The 19,008-nt window shown below is 43.0% G+C and overlaps 1 protein-coding gene across 4 annotated transcripts in view; it reads right to left on the bottom strand.

Moving 5' to 3' along the window:
• Positions 1–19,008, bottom strand: part of MAF (MAF bZIP transcription factor) — a 239,970-nt gene that overhangs the window by 36,482 nt on the left and 184,480 nt on the right. For 2 of the 4 annotated variants that reach the window (XR_010885282.1, XR_010885284.1), the window contains exon 4: positions 16,981–17,095. The exons of 1 other annotated variant lie outside the window; for it this stretch is intronic. Coding sequence is in view for 1 of the 3 variants with exons in the window: in XM_067302446.1 (XP_067158547.1) it covers positions 17,062–17,095 (34 nt within the window). In the remaining 2 variants the exon portion in view is untranslated. Of the gene's footprint in view, positions 1–16,980; positions 17,096–19,008 lie in introns of those variants that run through there. One more of the 4 variants, XM_067302446.1, reaches the window with a different exon arrangement.

Raw genomic sequence — 19,008 nt, 5'->3', positions numbered from 1 at the left:
AGGAAAAGATTTCTGCACCAAGTGAAAAATATCCAGCCCCCTCTTACTTTCCCAGCTGAGTTTTCCCCTGCCTTTTCCACTGTGCCAGCGTTTCCCACACAGAGCAAATCCACATTCAAATACTTCACTCAGCAGGGAGCCAGTTCTCACACCACGAAATGCCAAATCCTCAGGAACATTTAAAACAAATACATTGCTGTTTGCATTCTGCACTTGTTGAAATGTAAAATGGGGCTAATACCTTGTTTTTCATCTGCTAGCTTTTCTCCGAGACAATGTTTCAAGACAAACATGTTGAGCGTGGGTACAATGTGGAAGTGGTTTCAATGAGGTTTTATACAACCTAGTTCCCACCATTGCTCAGAAAACGTCTGAATACCCTCTGTTTCGGAGGTGTTTGTCAGTGGTGTGGGTGGCTCGGACAGAAGATGAGGAACTCATTTGCGCTGACTGGCGTTCTGAGAAGTGGCTCACCACTCACATTATTCTGCAATAATCTACTGTGTTTCCAGCAAAAAAATACAGAATCGAAGCCATCAACTGTCACTGTTCCCGTGTCAATGGAGCTCTGAATTTGCTGCCACAGGAAACTACAAAATTACACTTTCCAAAAAGGGACAGTGCTTACAGTGTTATTAAAAAAAAAAAAAGAAAAAAGAAATCACACTACAGCTATTGGCTCTCATTCTGCTCACCTATCACTGTACACAGGGCATTTAGATCTAGAGAAAAACAAGGAACAGATGTTGGGTGATTGAAAAACTTGAGCCTTCCATTGTTTTATTGACTTGTCACCACACAGAAATTTGCTTTAATTTACTTGAAAAGTAAATTACTTGATCTTCATAAAACTGGTGGCAAGTCACAGTTCTTAATGAGGATGTTAAACAAGGATTCTGTTTAACAACCAGAGGCACCAATTCCAAATGCAATGTCTATTTGAACAGACACATCTATCTTTCCTTTTGAAACATGCTGGTTTATTTTCAAGATGTTTGAAACACTCAGGAAAAAAAAAAAAGTGAGCCCTTGAAAGCCTGCCCAAAAAACTTCAGTCTTTTTTATGATGCTTAATTGTACCAAGTAATGTCTTTTTTAGGGTTTGTTCTTCTTTTTGAAAGAAGTAATTCATATCTAAATAGAGACCTTTTTTCCTTGGAACCCCATTGGCTTCATGGAAGACATCAAAATAAATGGAGGAAAGGTGAAAGAACAGAAAAAAAAATGCAAACACCAAAAGTCCTGTGGTCCAGGGACTTCAAATCAGGCAAAGACACTCAACTTGTAGAAAATAAACTACCAGCTAGTGTCACTTGTGGCTGAAACACTTGTAGTTTTTGAGAAGCTGAAGAAAACTCCCCCTACTCCCAACCCAACTTGAGTATCGCCAATCCAAATAAAGCAACGCCTTGAGTGCTGTGAATGGGCATGGTATTGCTCAGACACTGGCACGGGTAAGGGGGTCTTCCAACCACTTCACAACAGCCATGAGGGATCACTGCCCACCCTTACATCCATGACAACACACATCAGTGAGGCTGGAGCCTCTCAGAGATGGGAGATGAAGAGGTCTCCTTTGCACAGAGAAAATACAGGGTTTTCACAGGATAGAGAGGAGACTTTCATCTTTGTCACCTTCACTTGTTCTTATTATAGCAGAAAAGAAGTTTCTCTAGAGCTCCTAATCCAGAGGTGTGAGTCCACGTCCCCGGAGTTTGACTACAACAGGCTTCAGTAGAAGGCTGGAATGACTAGTGTTTTCAGTCTTTCTTTACACTAGAAAATTCATACAACTATGCAAGAAACTGCATCTTTTTTGTAGGCAATGTTCAACTTTCAACATACAGCTGTTATATCAGCTTGGGAGTCAGTCATGTTTTCCATCCATTACATCCGCCATGCTCCCTGCTAGGTCCCAAATGTTGTGCAGAAGACATGGAGAAAGACACACCAATGATGGACCAAGAGGTACAAAGCTGCCTGAATGCTCTCTGTGAGGTCAAAGCTGTTGGTGCTGCTCTGAAGAGGAGGCTGAGAGCAACGACGGCTGGTAGGAGCCACAGGAGAGGGAAGGAGGTAGGCACAGTGGGGAGGAGAAAACCAGGACATGGGAGCTCCCCTGGCACCAAAACAGCTTGCTGTTGCCCTGCACTGGTACCTTCTCACTGAGGTGAGAAGCATGAGCCAAATGGGCATCCACACACTTGGGCACATGCCCTCTTTTCACACCACCACTTCCAAAGGTTGGACAATTTTACAGGAGTCAATCTTGCCGCAGCATTCAGACACAATATATAGGAACTACATTTTAGCACAGCAGTGCAATGTCCTTTCATGTGTGTGTGTGGAGAGAGGGAAGGAGAAAGAAAGAAGCAAACAATAGGTACATCCAAAATGAGAGTGCAACAGGACTTGGACAGTGGGATGATGCCCACATAATCAAGAGATCCTTAACGAGCCCGGGGCTCACTCTGGCTTTCACTTTGGCACCCCCTAGCACTACACTGGAGTACCGATTTTGCTGCGATGCAGAGAATGTGACTCTAATTAGTCACCAGCACTTCTTCCCACGGCTCCTTGGAAGTCTCTCACCCAGGCACAGACAAGCCCTGAGCAAGCCCTGGTAGCCTGAGAAAAGCTGAGTCTGAGGTGTTAACGACCATGAATATAATGCAGTTAATTTAATTGGATTGTCCATCCCTGATATTTGAAAAGTCCCTTTTAAAAGTTACAACTAGTTTTTTTTTTAAACAACTGAGTTATATTTCTCCCAAACTCCATTTCCATTTTAATGCTGATGTTCAGTTTCTTTTGCAAATTGAGTGAAGGTAAAATTCTCCCAATAATATACCATCCTTTTGAACAACTTATTTCCTTTTGGTGCAGTTTCAAACAGATAGGGCTGTAATGGCCAAAATAAATTTTATTCCAGAAATGTAGAAAGCTAAAAAGTTAAGCTTAACTTATAAACCTTTTTTAAGGGAGACAAAATCATGCCAGCCTTATCATCATGACAGTCACTGTTGTTTCGATTTATTATGCAATGGTAATCAGGCTACACAATAAATTTGCTATAGTAATGCATTAATCACTTTGTAAAGAAAAATGAGCTCCTGTAAGGAAGACAATACATTTTTCTCTCTCTTCTCCTCCTTGGTAAAAATTAGTCCCTAATCCCATTCTTTAGAGACAGAAGCATATATTTTCACTTCTGCTGTTACACCTCTGATCTGAGCCAACGGCTCATCAAGGTCACTATCATCTTACAGCCTACATAACTGAGCTACACAACTATTTCTCAAAGAGATTCTTTTTTAGAGATTGAAGATATTTAGGCTAAAATGTCTACTTGACTTGTCAGATGTTTTTCCTGATTCTGCATACTCTTTCACTGTATACATAGAGTTTATACATTTGGATGAAACAACTTTTTAAGTACGATCCATGACTGAGACACATCACTGAGGGGATATGGATGTCCAAAGAGGTCATGTAAGAAAGGGGATGCTATATGGTGCAAAGTTGAGGTGGAATCTTGGATGAGGCAAGAGAAAAGGCATCTTGGATATTTGTATTAAGAGACATTTTTCTTCACAGAATTTTTAACTTCCCCTTGCAAAGCCATATGCATGCAAATACCACAATCTTCAGATCTGTGACCCACTGGGAATGCTTTGGCTTATGGTTCCCAAAGGCATAAATGCACCTTTGCTGTTGTCTGTTCTCTACCTAGAGACTCCAAGGTTGATCAGATGAACTTCCTTTACAGAGGCAACCCACAGAAGCAAAGGACTCTGTTTCATTTGCACTTGGGCTAGGCTGTTATGTACATCATGGAAGGGACAACGGCACTGACTGTGCTTATGGCTGTCCCTTCTCTGGCCACAGTCCCGGCATTCCCAGGTGAACCATGCTCCCACTGACTTGCGTTACAGATGTTGGTGCTAACTGGGAACACTATGGATGCCGTAACTGGTGGTCATGCTGTTAGACCATATTCAGATACACATGAATAAGGTCCACCCTGACTAGACTGCAGCTCATACTTAAAGATGACTGCCATACCACATTCAGATTTTCCACAGTAAAGTTTATTGCTCTCTGCCTTCACCTGTACAGTTCCCCTAAAGGAATGGCATAGTTTCAGAGCAGGCATGTCTTGGGATTCAGGTGACCTGCTTCCCCACCTAAATCTGCTGGGTGACCTTAGGTAAATCACTTTCTGTAATGTAAGTGATGATGACACTGACCTCCACAATAAAGTTCTTGGAGATCTAAAAGCTGAAAATGGCTTTCCAAGAGCTGGCTATTATTATTAAGTGGCGTGCAGCTGTCCTGAGAGTGGCTGACACAAACTCCGCAAGGGCACTGCTGCATGCTGAACTGTCCTTCAGAAGCTAAGATGCCTTGTAGGCAGCGCCAGAGACTTTCTCTGGAATAAGCTCGAGACATTGATAATAAAAACTGTCACCATCTCACCTCCAGAAGTGGTGCCTGAACTATAAAGGCAAGGTGGCAGTTTATGCCATTTACACACCTTTCACTGTCTTTCAAGAGAGGACTTTTGATAAGGCCTGAAGGAAAACAGAATCTTGAGGAGTTACAAACCACCTCCAAGATGCTTCTTGATATTCTGCCGTTCTAACTACCCCAGCCCCGGGGCAGTTTGTAACTGCATACCCTAGACTAGAAGTCCCTCAGAAATATTTTCTTGCAAGTAAATACTTTTGTTTTGCTCCAAGACATCTTCCCCACAAACCTTCTAGGCAAGACACAACATCAACGACAGAAGCAGAATTAGAAGGCTCCGTTTCCCCTTGTGTTCCCATGAAGACCAAGTGAATGTCCATTGAAAGGACCCTAATGCCATTGTCAACTTTTAAAAAGGAACCTAGAGCCTACCCTTACACCCAGGTCTGTGCAGATGGCCAAAAAATCCTCTTTGGCCCACCTTCATCTGTGGCACTTTGGAATAACTTGTTTCTGCCACAAGGAGAAGGCTGGATCTACCCAAACCTACATCAAAGTGGGAAGCTTTTGAAACACCAGAGCTGACTGGCAATGCCACCAGAGGGGAAATCCTGCGCACAGATGGCTGTAGCCACATGGAAGCTGTTGAAATTAATGAAACCCATGTGGCAAAATCTCTTCTGCTTTGAAAATGTCCCCCCTAGGTGTTACCGGTCACAAGGAAGGGGCTGCATCCAAAAAGGTACAAACGCTCGTCAACCTGCCACAGCTGGCTGGACAAGGCATTTAGTGCCTCAGCCACGTCTCGTGCATCCTCAGGACAGGGAAAGGAATGCAGGGGAAAAGGAAGGAACGGCGGAAGAAGAGAAGGAAGGACGGAAGGGAGGAAGGAGACTCTTTCACAGAGACTGCACAGAGAAGAAAGATGGAAGAAAATAGAAAATGCGGAATTCCTCCAAAAGCACTCACTCTGTCCAAACGCCACGGCTCTGGTTAGCCTTACTCTTTGATAACAAAAAACGCAACCGTGGACAAACTCAGTGATTGCATATTATAAAATAAACACTATCATATAAAACTATATAACTTCAACGTCATGATCTACCATTGCTGAAAACGTATTTCACACACACACAAAGAAACAAATCACTGCACACTGCACCGCAATGTCACTGTAGCATCACCGTTACGAGGGCAAATTTGTGGAGAGGCTGCAGTTAACTCACGCAGGTAAAGAACTGCTCCCTCCCCTCCCTCCTGCAGGGAAAAAAAAATTATCAGCGTAAGAATTAAGTTATTCCTCTTTCAGCTGTTGTGAAGCCTCAAGGCAGCATCCTAACAGCCCTTTTCATCACAGGTAAATTGAATTGCAGCAAGTTTACTGTGTGCGGACTCCTCAGACAAGATATTCAATAACAAAGCCATGACCATAACCTATGAAGAAAGGCTGAAAAACACGGGCTTGTTTAGTCTAGAGAGAAGGCGGCTGCGGCAAGACATAACAACAGTCTTCAAATATGCAAAGGGTCAGTGAAAGAGTCAAGGCGCACGCTGTTCCCCGCGTCTAGGCGACCAGGACAAGCCGTAAGGGACTCGCGCCACGGCAAATACGGCTCTGGCGAGACGACGGGAAGCGCTTTGGAGAAGCGACGGTGGCCAAGGGGTTCTCGGGGGAGGCTGCGGGCTCTCCACGGAGGGCTTTAAAAGCAGGTTATGCTAATATCTGTCAGGAATAACATCAGCCTGGCTGACCCTGCCTGGTGGCGAGGGGATGGATTACGCGGCCTCTGGAGACTCCCTTTAACCCTACTGGCCTTCTGCTTCGGTGCGGCAGAGCTCCCAAGGGTATTCGCCCCCACGGAAGCCCAAGTGTTTCCCTTAGCTACTCGGTGCTTGGGCATGATTCTTCCCCCCGCCCGGTTACTGGATTTGGGCTGCGCTCACACAAATGAGAAAGCTGCAGGGCAGCTCTAGCGCCTTTGGGGCTGTAGCATCAGCTTGAACTGGTAAAATCCGACACCTGATTCTTATGCAAATAAGCAAACGAATGGGAGGGTGGTTGGTGTAAGAATGTTAAGAGTTTGGGCCAAAGACTGAGGATTGCTTTGAAATGAATTGTGCTAAAAAATGTAAATAATTCTAAAATTTTGGGTGGATTATCCTGGCATCTTTGTGGGTATGCAGCTTTCTGTTGCTTAACACAAGGGAAATTAAAGGCATGCAAAGCTGGTCTCTGACACTTTTAAAAACCTTCCGATGGCTGAGAAGACCCCTCTAAGAGCTGTGGACTGAAATGGTTAAAATAGATGTCTAAATCCATTCTGAGTAGGACATGTTTCTTCTACTGCTGCTCCCCTTCTCCCCCACCAATTTTTTCTCTCCTGGGAACCAGAGGACAGAGGATAAGGCAGTGGGATTACCCCGGAATTTCCCTCTCCCCTGTGTCCTCTGCACGAGCGCCCCAAGCACTCAGCGGGACGGTCTCTGGATACCGTCCTTGTCCTGCGCTTACATTGCTTCTACCACGGTGTGGCTCCGATCCATGCGCAGGGCTCCCGAGCACTACAAAAATAAAAACAGATTGCAATTTTGGAGAAAGACACCCACTCTTCACCCTTCTGCTGCAGGTGCCCATTGCACCCATAGGCAGTGGCCCCTTGCGCGGCGAGGGCGCAAATGTCCCGGGGCAGATCGCTCCCTCCGGCAGGGCTGAGCAGGGCAACCACCGCCAGACAGCCTCTCCGTGCGGTGGCAAGCACGTGGCTTTTTCTTCCCTTCCCTTCCCCTTGTGGTCACGTTTTAATAGCCTGCACACCAGCTCCTCAACCGTTCACCCCGTGGCCTGTGCAGATGCGTCCCTGCACGATGCTGAGCACCTCTGCGCAGGGCTCTTCAGGACCACTGGGGACTGCCCGGCAGAAGCCACCGGGATCCCGTCACGGGCAAAAAGTGTCACGGGCATGCACGAGGGTCTCAGCCCTGAGCTGACCTAAACACCAGCACGGCTGAAGAGAAGTCCTGCATGGAGTGGAAAAGCTCCCTTTGCTTTTCTGCCGTGCCCTTCTCCCCCATGACACTTCCTCCTCCATAAAATGATGTTTTGCCTCCACGTCCCAAAGTGAAAAGGTCAGCTCCAAAATCTGCTCATCTAAGAGATCCCCCTGCAAAGCCCCCAGGCCCAGCCAGCCAGACACTCAGCAGCAATGTACTACTGAGGACGAGGGAGCCTTCACATGTATAATAGTTGCAACGCACCCTCCAACACGCGGAGCTTGCTATAGGGAGAAGGAGAGGGTTTTGGCAAGGGACATGTCTTGCTTGTTTGAATTAGATTCAATATTAAAACACATAAAACTTCAGCAACTGTAAAACAGTCCCTCTAGGAAAACACAAAGCAACTCCTCTTCCCCTCTAGCCTCCCCAGCTTAACGTCTTCCACACTTTTTTCTGCCCTCCATGCCATGGCAATGCGTAGTTATCAACCTTTTCGGTGCATTCCCTCACAGAACTAGCGCGTGTGCTTCACCAGCTAAATTAGCTTTCCTGATTGCAAGTTGGGAAAACTAAAAGTATATGATAAATTGTAAGAAATGCTTAAATGGATGATATGCCAATAAATAATTCTTGCACATCATTTGAAAACCATTAGGTAGTTGGAGTGATGACTGATTTAACACTACCTATTTAGTTTACCTGTGATAACAAGTTATACAACCTCAAGACTTTATCTTAAATATAATATCTGAGTTAAAACCTTCATTTGGAAATAATTGCAAAATTTGAGGGTTTTTTTCTTCTTTTTCCTTTTAAAAAAGATTTAATTAAAAACACAAGATGAAATAAATATTTTAGGCAACCAGCAACAAAATGGGAAAATACCATGTGTTTGGAGTTTTAGTGCCCTCTGAGTGCTGAAATTTATTTGCAGCAAGCAGAAAATAGACAGCAAGCATAAAAATTCAGCAGATTCCCGCTAGTAAAATTATTTATCAAGCTAACAAGGGAGGAACCCTTCTAGTAGCAACAAGCCAGCAAGGAAAAGACGTGCCTTTATATTTTACCTTTGGGTTAGCACACCAGTAAAAATGCCAACTGACAAGCACTTCACATAAACATTTCTTTCTAAATGAGCTGCCTTGTTAGAAAAAAATCTAAGCAAAGGAGTGCTACAGTCAACAGACAGAAAAACCCAGGATGAATACTACATTGCTCCATATTACAGAAAAATATAAATAAAGACATAAAAATAATGTGGATGCATAAATGACTTTAATAAATTAACACTTCATTCTGTATTTAAAATAACTACTTGGGGTATAAATCTATCTTAGCTTCAATTCTACAAAGAAAGTATACATCCCAGTAATGTATTATTTAGATCTGTCTTACCTCTGGAACTATATGTATACATACATACACACACACACACACACACACACACACACACACACACACACATATATATACAAGCATTCACTGTGCTGTTGTTAGCTGCTCTACTCAAGCCCCATTGCAATATTTATCATATATTTATTTTATGACTGAAACCCTGAAGTCGGTTTTACAGTTTAGTTTAACGACACCAAACTTTGATTATAAATTATAAGTGGCTTTATTGCAGCCTGAAGAGGCAAAAATTTGGTGGCACTCGATTGCCTGATCCCAATTAAATTTTAAAGAAATAGTAAAGTGACCCACATCCGCCGAATAGCTGCGCTCTAAAGAGAGCCGCCAACGTCTCCTGTCGGCTGCGCGGTGGGGCTCTGCCCTCCAAGCAGCTCTTCGCTGGAAAGAGCGTTTGACAATTGTCAGCAGGCTTTAAAACAAAACCAAACTAAACCAAAGCAAACAAACAAACAAAAAAACCCACCCAAGGATCTTTCTTTTACTATTAGTATTTTCACTGCAGAAAAAAATAGCTTGTGGGAGGGTAGGGGGCAAAATCAGCCCCGGCACTCTGTCTAATTCTGCAACTCAGGAAGCAAAACCTGCCACCGTTGTTGACAAAGGGAATAAAAGGAAAATTTTACACCAAATTGAGTGTTAGGGGGAAGAGCAGGTTTGCACAGCGCTTCCAACTGATCGCAGATGATTTTCTGGCCATAATTACAAGTCAGATCCTGTGTTACTGCACTCAGGCAGAACTCCGAAGGAAGGCAAGAAACATGGGGAAAGGTAAAAGAAATCCCCAAACAACTGGGGAGGAGGGGGAAAAAAAAAAAAAAAAAAAAGCACATTCTTTTCCGAGCTTCGGCTCCCCTCCCAGCCTGGCATTTTCTCGCCTCCGCAGCGGCTCACAATGCAGGCAGGGATCGCAAAGTCTCCCACTCGCCGCTCCTGCAGCCCACCTCGCGCGCCGCCGGGGCCGGGTGGCAAGTCCGCGCTCCGACCCGCCGCCCGCTCCGCGCGCCGGCCGTCCCTGTGGGAGCCGCGGGCCGCACGCGGCACGCCGGAGCGAGCTGGCCTTGGCTCGCTGCTGAGGGACCGCATTAACACGGGTATTTGTCTGGAGGGGACAAACGCTTTTGAGAAGCCAGCACAACATTATGGGCAAAACATCAGCAATAATCACAAAAAAGGGGAGAGAGAAACATCATTGATGTAAACCGTGAAATAAATAATACATGTCAACTTTTATGTTTCTCGCCTTTGATCTGGGTACAGCTGACATTAAGTCCAGGAGCTGATACCTTTTTAGCTGAGGAGACACAAGATGTCAAGTTATATTTTTTGGTGCAAGGCCAACATGTGAAAACAAAGCTAAAAGAGTTGAAGAAACGAGTACAACAGAAAATACCGAGATTATCTCTTGTCACTGGAAAGAAAACGATAGGCGTTTCCATGGAAGCTGAGTGGCTAACATAACGCTGTCTTCAATTTTTCCATTCTCTCCTTATTAGAACGTAATTTGGGTCCAAGTGATATGGAAATAGGTTCTTACTGAACACGGAAGGGGAGTGCTGCGGGCAGAGCCGATGCGGAACGAGATCCGCAGCAGGTACATACGTACGGCTTCCTCACGCCCTGATCCCAGCCTGCCTGCTTTTACCTCTGGGGCGAAGCTGTTTGAAACTGGAAGTTGTTTGGAAGCCAACATAAAAGCATCCATTAAAAGGCATTACGTTAAAATCCTCTCGGACTCTGCTCCTGCTGTACCGGAGCAACCTGGAACATCTCCTCGGGGCTCAGAAAAACCGATCCTGCCTTGGCCGCGGTGTACTCGAGCCAGCCTGCTTCTTGCCTGCTCTTCGCCAGCACCGGCCCTCTGGCCCTGACCCGCATCTGGAGTCGCTCCCTTGGAGCCACCCAGGTCCCCAGCAGCAGCATCCGACCCCAGATGTTTAAGCTGGAGGTGGAAAGAGGTAGGTGGGTTGTTCCCAGCCATACTTACTACTGCTAAAACTACAGACAGAAAATAGCAGGAGTGAAGCAAAAATGACACGTGAGGTTTTCTCCTTTTTTTTTTTTTTTTTTTTTTTTTTAAAAAGTGCTCATCTCATCTACCTGGCCTTCCCCGTGTAGCAGCCCTTCCGCGTGGCAGAGGCCACCCAAGCTGCCAGCGGTGCCCACGCCGCTCCCCAGCGCGGGTCTGGAGGACAAAACCTCTCGCTCGCAGAACGGATTTGCTAACACCAGCGCTGCAGTACAGCACGTGGAGCAACTTTCCTCCGTTTAGCCGAGGCCGTAGTCTCGGTGCTGCCAGCAGGCTTGTTTGCGTGCCGGAGGGCCGGGGGAGCCGGGCTCTCCGATGTCAATAACCCCGTACAATACCGCCGCACGACACGGAGCCAGCTATTTAATTACCCATCACTGCTAACAAAAGCCCTCTTTATTTTGATTAACTTTGAGGGAACGAGGTGCCCCGCCATCAGAGTATGTTTAGATAATTGCACAATACAGAATAACATGCCTGGAAACACAAAAAGAGGGGGAGAGCAAGGAAGAAAGAGAAGACATAAACTCAGTCTTATTTCCCAATTTAAACCACGAATGACCTCCAGGTCAATTTTTCAGAGTATCGCAGATCAATTCAATTCTCACCTCCGCTGCCTACCTGCTAGCAAATGAACTTACGGTGCCTTCCAATAGACTGAAATGACTAAAAGGAAATCACATTTAGCTGCATCTGAATAACCATGGTTATTAGATGATGCGTGCAGAGGAAAAATTACCATTTCCCTTCTCCTTCTCCTCCTTTTGATTGTCATTCTCACCTCACTGGTGATTAAGATGTAGGATGCTCTTGCAGATTGTTAATTAGGTGTTAATATCTGCAAGGGGCCACAGCAAGCTTCTCCACCTGAGGTCATTTCTCAGAAGTCAGGCTGTCTCCAGTGACAGTACCTGTAATTCCCAGAGCTAGTTTGATTCCCACTCAACAGCTGGAGCTAGTGTTTCTTTCATGTCTGGTTTCATTTCCTATCTGAAATTATATGAGTGCTAATATCTTTATTATCTTTCCTGTAGAAGTGCAATGCTTGAGCATGGCGCAGCGTGCTGTTCATAGGCTTTTTGATTCTTCCTTTTTTTTTTTTTTTTTAACCAAGGCATTTTCAAAACATTTCAAGCAAAAATCTTTATGGTTAGCAAATTTATAGATGAGGACTCCATTACAGATCTGGGGGTAGAAGGTAGGAGGGAAACAGTAATAATTTGGGGCCAGAAGAATAGCAAAGCAAATCTGCACAACTGCTGAATGATAATAGCTCAAATCTTGGCAAATAAATATAATGGCACTGACAGGAAGGGGAAGAATTACAAGGACAATGTGGCCTCTGTATGTCTTGGCAGGTGCACAAGAGTTTATCTATATATGTGTGTGCACATATAGGTAGTAAGGATGTATACACTGCATTTAAGTGAGAGAGAGAGAGAGAGATGGGACACATAACTGAACCACGATTTTGCTTATATTTTGAACGATTCAAAATCTGGGTAAAACGAGGATACTTTTAATTCAGAACATTTCCAACTGTCAGAGAACCTGAGGTTCGTATTTGCGGCCTGGTGCACTCGGGAGACTAAATCCTCACCCGGACCGAAGTCCCAAGCCCTGCAGACCACAAAACTTCTACTCCGAGAGCTGCTGCGACCCTCCAAGTGCTGATGTGAAGCACAAGGGATTTTTCACCCAAGGTTACAAAATAAGGTGAACGGCAAGTACTTCAACACACCAGTTTTCTTTAGACGGTTTCAAGGAACATTACAGATTTTTTTTTTTTAACTCACACAAAAGCCTAGAAGGTAAGAATTAATTATCTAGTTTTATAACTGTGTAAACTGAGATATAAAGAGATCAACGGTAACAGACCTTTAGAAGAAACGTAAGATAACAAGTTTAAAGTATGCGTGTGCTTCAGTATTTTGCTGAATCAAGAATGAAATAACTGGGTCAAAGTCTCACAAGTGAGTCAGACTGTGACTCCCAACTCCCAGTTTCTTCACTCCCTGAACATTGGGACTATATGTGGAAGCCTGAAGCAATTTTATAAGAGGGATGCTAAATCAGTACTTTTCCTGTCTCATCCATCTCCTGTATTTTGGTAAAGTGTGACTCATTTGGTAAATGGCACAAATTAGAAAAGCCAAGAGATGTTTTAAAAATACTTTAATTATTTTTTTAGCCCTTAACTTAAAATCTTCTATTAGAACTAAACGACAGCAAAAGCTACATCAATGGAAAAAGGTTTTAGAATTTATTCTAAGCATAGGAAAAACGATTAAATTGTCTTTGCTGGGAATTTCTGGGGGTAAGAGCTGTCAAATAAGGCATATGCCTTCTCTTTGCTCATAAAGACTCAAGATGTTTTCGTACTTCAAATTCACAGGAGTGAGCTAGAAAGGAGTTTCAGATATAGTGAAAGTCTGCATTTTATAAATACTAGAAAACGCTTTCTTACCTACGTAAAATGACCTGTAAATTGTACAAGATGAGTTTGGGGAGAGGAAAGTGAGGGAGATAGATAGGTTACTATCAATTTCTTAGCAAAAATAACATATTACCTTCCATTTGAAATAAAAGATTCCCATTTAGACTTAACATAGCACATCTGCTTGAAAAATATATACATGGTTACCATTGACTTCAACGGGAAACTTGCCAACAATATTTCATGGAAGTTATCTTCAATCAGCTTCAAAAAATAAAGACATTTTAAAGGCAGTGCTAATTCAACAAGGGAAAGTTAAAAATAACTCACTCATACACAGAGAAATTTGATTTTTGCAATGCTTAGGTTCATTTTCAATTTTATCAGATATATGGCTTTAGGATAAAACTTAGTCAATAAGGTCTAGCTTGCAGTGAAGCCTGGCAGTTTGACATCACAGGCTGTAAAGAAATATGATGTCACAAACAACAGTCTGACTTGATTGTACATCAAAAATGCACAAGAACAGCATGAGAAAGCAAAAGGTCTTGTACAAAACACAAATCTCTTTAAAAAATGTATGTGTGAATGCAGGAGCAGCAGTGAAAAGTAAGTGAATGTATATTTTAGGATTGCTATGATTTCCCTTGTGTGAAAGGTCTTAGAGGTAAACTGAAAAAGGAACAGAAAACATATTTCTGTTCTTTACTGCTCCTTATTCTCTCCTTAGTTTTAGGGCTCATCCATATGGGGAAATTATGTCGTAAAACTATACCGCAGTGCTATCCATTCCCTGGGTGGACAATCTTACTCTAGAGTAAGAGTGGATTTTCCTGGTTAGTTTATTTTATTTTGTAAGTGGCTTAAGCTATACTGGGGAAAAAAAAAAAATCCACTCTTACTCCAGAATAAGAACATCCATCCAGGGAATTCTACCAGCACAGCTACCACGGTATGAATTCATATCTTGCTTTTTATTAGTATGCCTTCCCCTGTAGACGTTCATATTGTGATGGAAGTCTAGGCACCAGGAATTCAATGGGAATCTCACCATCGCCTGCAGCGGGGCTGGGAGTCTGCCCAAGACCTTTCCTTCTCACTTGAGGTACAGCTAAGACGCAGTTTAGATTCCAGGGTCCATCATTTCCACATCCTGCCCTTAGAGTACCCCACGAGTCCTTCCAAGACCCTGCCTTTTATTTGAAAACTAAAACATGAAAAAAAAAGCGATAAAAACAACCAATTTTTTTTCTTGCACTTCATTTTTTAAGAGAAAGTCTGGCTACAGTTATTTATGTCAGAACCAAATTCTGCTTTCCAACAATACCACCCCAATGTCATGAAATAATTAGGCATTCAGTGGGATATATTATTCCTGGTAGTTCCATAATGTTGGAAGATGGAAAAGCTCTTCTGCACCAAACAAAACACACTGAAGTGGTATAAAAATAGGTATCAAATATGGCTGGGGTTATGTATGTGTCGTGAGGGACGTTGGCCAGAGTTACTAGGAGTTCTGCACATGCAATAAGCCAATATAAGGCCCTTGGAAATTAATAGCTGCCTTATGAAATACCACAATGTATCCTTGGTGGTATTTTATGCGATAGCAACTAGTTTTGCTATTGATATAACAGTGTATATCATAAACACAATTTTCATCCTGCCGTGCTCACTCTGAAAACTCCCAGGAATCCCCACAGGCTCAAACGCATGGAGTGACACCCACGATTCACATCCACGAGTCCGGCTGCCATTGGACCCAAAAGGCACATTATGGTGAGAGTGTCTCTACCAACAACCACCAAATATTCCAGTCACACTCATAAAGTGAACTGCCTCGAAATGCTAAAAGTATGCCAGAAATAACATAATTCCTTCAAAGGAGTCAAGTTAGTAAGTTAGACCATGGAGACTACTGTCCACTACTATAAATGTGCAGTCTTAAACTCCCTTAACCAAACCACCTCCATGAATATCAACTAAGCAGGCCTCCAGAGAATATGAAGTATTGGAGTTTTCATATCTAAGCTTATTATTCCTAATATCACAGAGACACTTCCCTGAATTGTCCTTCTCCTTCCCAAATTCCCCCTCTGACCAGATGTCTTTCTCTTTCTTGCTTTCACCTGTCAATCATGTTCACAGCTGAAATTTGATTTCTCTCCCAACAGTAACCTTAGATGAAATATTACCATAGGGGTCAGAACTGTCTGAACCTTGCCATAAAAGTTCGTTAACTCTTCCAAGACCCAATAGCTATTTGCTTAAAAGTAACGAATTTTGCCGCTGTTTTTCTCAATAATGCGTGACAGCATAACCACAAAATATTGGAAGGAAGGAGCAATGAATTGTCTCAGAGAGCAGCAGGCGAGGCAAGTCCTGAGATCGCAAGCGTACATCAGGGAGAAAGCTTTTGCTTTTTTAATATGTGGATAGCAAAGATTTATATCACTTATATAATTTATATAAATATAATAATTACATACATAAATTATAAGACTCAGGCAAGCTTTCCTCTCAGATTACTGAAATTAGAGCAGTTCCACTAGCAGCAAGGTGATAGAGTATGTGTTGTACTTTTGCAACGAAAATACCTAGTTACTTCAGCTTAACCAAAATATGTCTCTGTTCTCATAAAAAGCGCATTACACTTCAAGCCCTCCCAAAAACAAGTGGTCTCATTTCTGCCTCATTTACGGTGGTGTAACACAGAAAAAAACTGCACGGCAGGCAAAAACATTACACTGGGTGTAACTCAGGGAAGTGAGGAGAGAGCCGGGCCCAAAACTCACCTCTTAGGAGCTACCTGAGGAACCTATTCCTGTAAGCAAAACCTCCTCCTTGGTGCTCTTTAATGTAGAGTCTAGAGCCCTGGTTACCTCTTCTGCACCCTGACTCAAATTTTAAATTAAAAAAAAAAAAAAAGCTGAATTCTGTGAGCTAGTGAAATACAGGAGTTTTTTATAACTGCACTGACTGTCGATCAAAGTGCGGTAAGCTGTACGGTAGTCTGTATTCTTAACTAAGATAGGGAGTTTCTTAATAAAAGTGACACAGGAATCTCTGCCATTGCAACCTTGAAGCTCATTTAAACCACTTAGTATCTTCTACAGTTGAGGTCAATAAAAATCAGATTCCATGGGAAAAAAAAAAAATGCCCGTTTGAATCAAGCAGGGGAAGTGACTAAAAGTTGAATCCCCACATTGTCATTAATGGCATGTATTTTGTCAGTGTTGACAGACTGAAAGAACATGAATTTCAAGAGGAAAACCGTGCTGTGAATTAGACCCTATTGTAAATTTTAAGTACGGAAGTTATCGAACACAGGCTCCTGATTTTCATCAAGATCTGAGCGACATCTTCAGAAGACCCTTCCTTAATCCCCGTAGCTGGTGTCTGAACGCTGGCATTTGAAGAAAAAGAAAGAAAACATTTGCAAAGGATCACGTACGAGCGGTGGGACACGGGCGAGCTGCCTGGCTGACACAAGTACAAAGCCCGAGCAGCGCAAACGCTTCTCGCAGGCACCCGAAAGCGAGCGGAGCCCAAAGCCTGGGAACAGCGCCAGGCACCGGCCCGGGTGCCCCCGGCTCCGACCAAAGCTCCGCGCTGGCAGCGGCAGACGAAGGAGCACCGCCGCCGCCTCCACGGAAATACGGCAAATCGCTAGCGAAAAGGGAAACGTACCTTTTTTTTGACCTCGGGTGACAGGGATTTTCACATCACCGTTGTAGAAGATTCTCTCGGGTACCTAATTTAGTAAATATATTAAAATAAACCATTATTAAAAGGAATTTTTAACATTGTAAAACATGTCTGTTGTGCCACTATTCTACAGAATAGGACTGTTGATATTCAGATGCTAAATTAAGCTTAGAAAGTCTCTTGTACTGTTTATTAACTGTATTTGAGTGAAGAAGAATTTAACACAGTTTAAAATGAAACATTTTTAGGTTGCACATCTACTCTTTACTTAGCATTAATAACAGGAGAATCTTACTTATCAATTATCTTAGAAAACACATATTTTTGCCTCAGCAGTGACTATCACCTTCTAAGATATGAAAGCATGTAGCTTTTTGTATTTTTTTCTTAATGATTATTATTAGCTGTGCTAATGTAATTGGCGAAATAATAATCAATTTCTGTACACACTCCATTATTTTTCAGACAGTAGTTTAATAACAGAAGCAGAGCTGTCATTTCTCCCTGCGGTTACTCACACTGTACAAATTCATACTGTCAACATATATTTAAAATCTAATTTAAAAAAATTCAACATACTTAGAATGAATCTTTGTACAATAAGTGAGATAAGTCAGTGAGTCAATCTACGTTTCTTTAATATGGATATTTTGTTATGTCCCTTATATTTAACTTTCTCTCACTGTGTATATGTATATACACACACATATAGCTGTATTTTCTATAAACTGCCTGCAGGAATGCTTCGGCTTCATCCATGTATTGTAATAGTACAGCGTAATCAGAGCAAGAATAAACCACAAGTCTCATCTTTTTTATAAAAAGAAGCCAGACAAACTGTAGGAGCTTTTTTCAGCATTTTGATTCCAGAACAGCTCTGCAGCTTTTAAAGAAGTCCGCTGCACATTTTGTGCCAGCTAAATTATCCTTCTTCGATGTACAGTGCCCTTTCAGCATCGAACTGAAAGGTGGGGCGTATTTAAATATTCCCCGCATGCCACTTAAAACAACGCTTGCTTGCAGGGGGAGATTTGACATTCAATCATCTTTCCGAAGAAACGCTTGAGTCGTGCGTCTCTGCGTGCAGACGCACACGCACGCAATCTCGTGCAGCCTTTTGCCTGCTGAAGGCTTTTCGTGACAGCGCCTTTGCCTCCCTTGCCACCCTACCAATCCCCTCCGACGGTTTTTGGAGAAAGGGGACAGCGCTTCTTTAAATGCAACGCTTGGCGGACTGCCCAGGATCTCTTAAAGCAAATGACTCCTGAAGACCTTTGGTGTCATTTTCCTCAAGACGACCTCTGCTTTCACACCACCGGGTGAATCCATCCTGTTATTAATGCATTCGGCCGAGAGGATTAGGTGTTCAAGCCTCACACCCGAAGAGCATCCAAAAAGTGATGCGGTCAGCCGGCTTTTGTCATTCTTAGCCTTGGAGGCGGACATCCCTTAGCTAAAACCACAGCAATTCAGCCACATCACCGGCGACCTGAAACAGAAGGCACCGAGCCTGCTCTCACTGGCGAGGCGCATTGATTCCTTTAGCAGGTTTATTTAAGTATCAGTTTATTAATAAGGAAAGAGTCTAAGAAACGGAGACAGCACCAAGGCAGCCAGAGACACTAAGCAGATTTATTAATTTAAGAAGGCTGATAACTTTCCTTTAGTTTATCTGACAGAGTTGGTGCAAGGGAGTTATATTTTAATAAGTTTTCTACTCTATACTGTGTGCTATTTTAAAAGGATTTCACAATAAAGGAAGCTGAAAGACTGTGCTCAGTCTGGAGACTGTATCTAGTATGACATGAATATAGTATTTTAAACAGATTTAATCTTACAGTATTCCCTCCTCTACAATGACTTTGCAGGAGGAAACCTTATGGAAAGGAAAATCTGTTCACCCTATGCCACAAAACAGTGAATCGCATTGCAGACTCCGGCATCTCTTCCTACATACTA

This window comes from Apteryx mantelli, chromosome 10, assembly GCF_036417845.1.
Source record: "Apteryx mantelli isolate bAptMan1 chromosome 10, bAptMan1.hap1, whole genome shotgun sequence".
NCBI classification, from domain to species: Eukaryota; Metazoa; Chordata; class Aves; order Apterygiformes; family Apterygidae; genus Apteryx; species Apteryx mantelli.
Note: the sequence above shows the minus strand (reverse complement) of the source record. Positions and strands in the feature narration are given on the sequence as shown.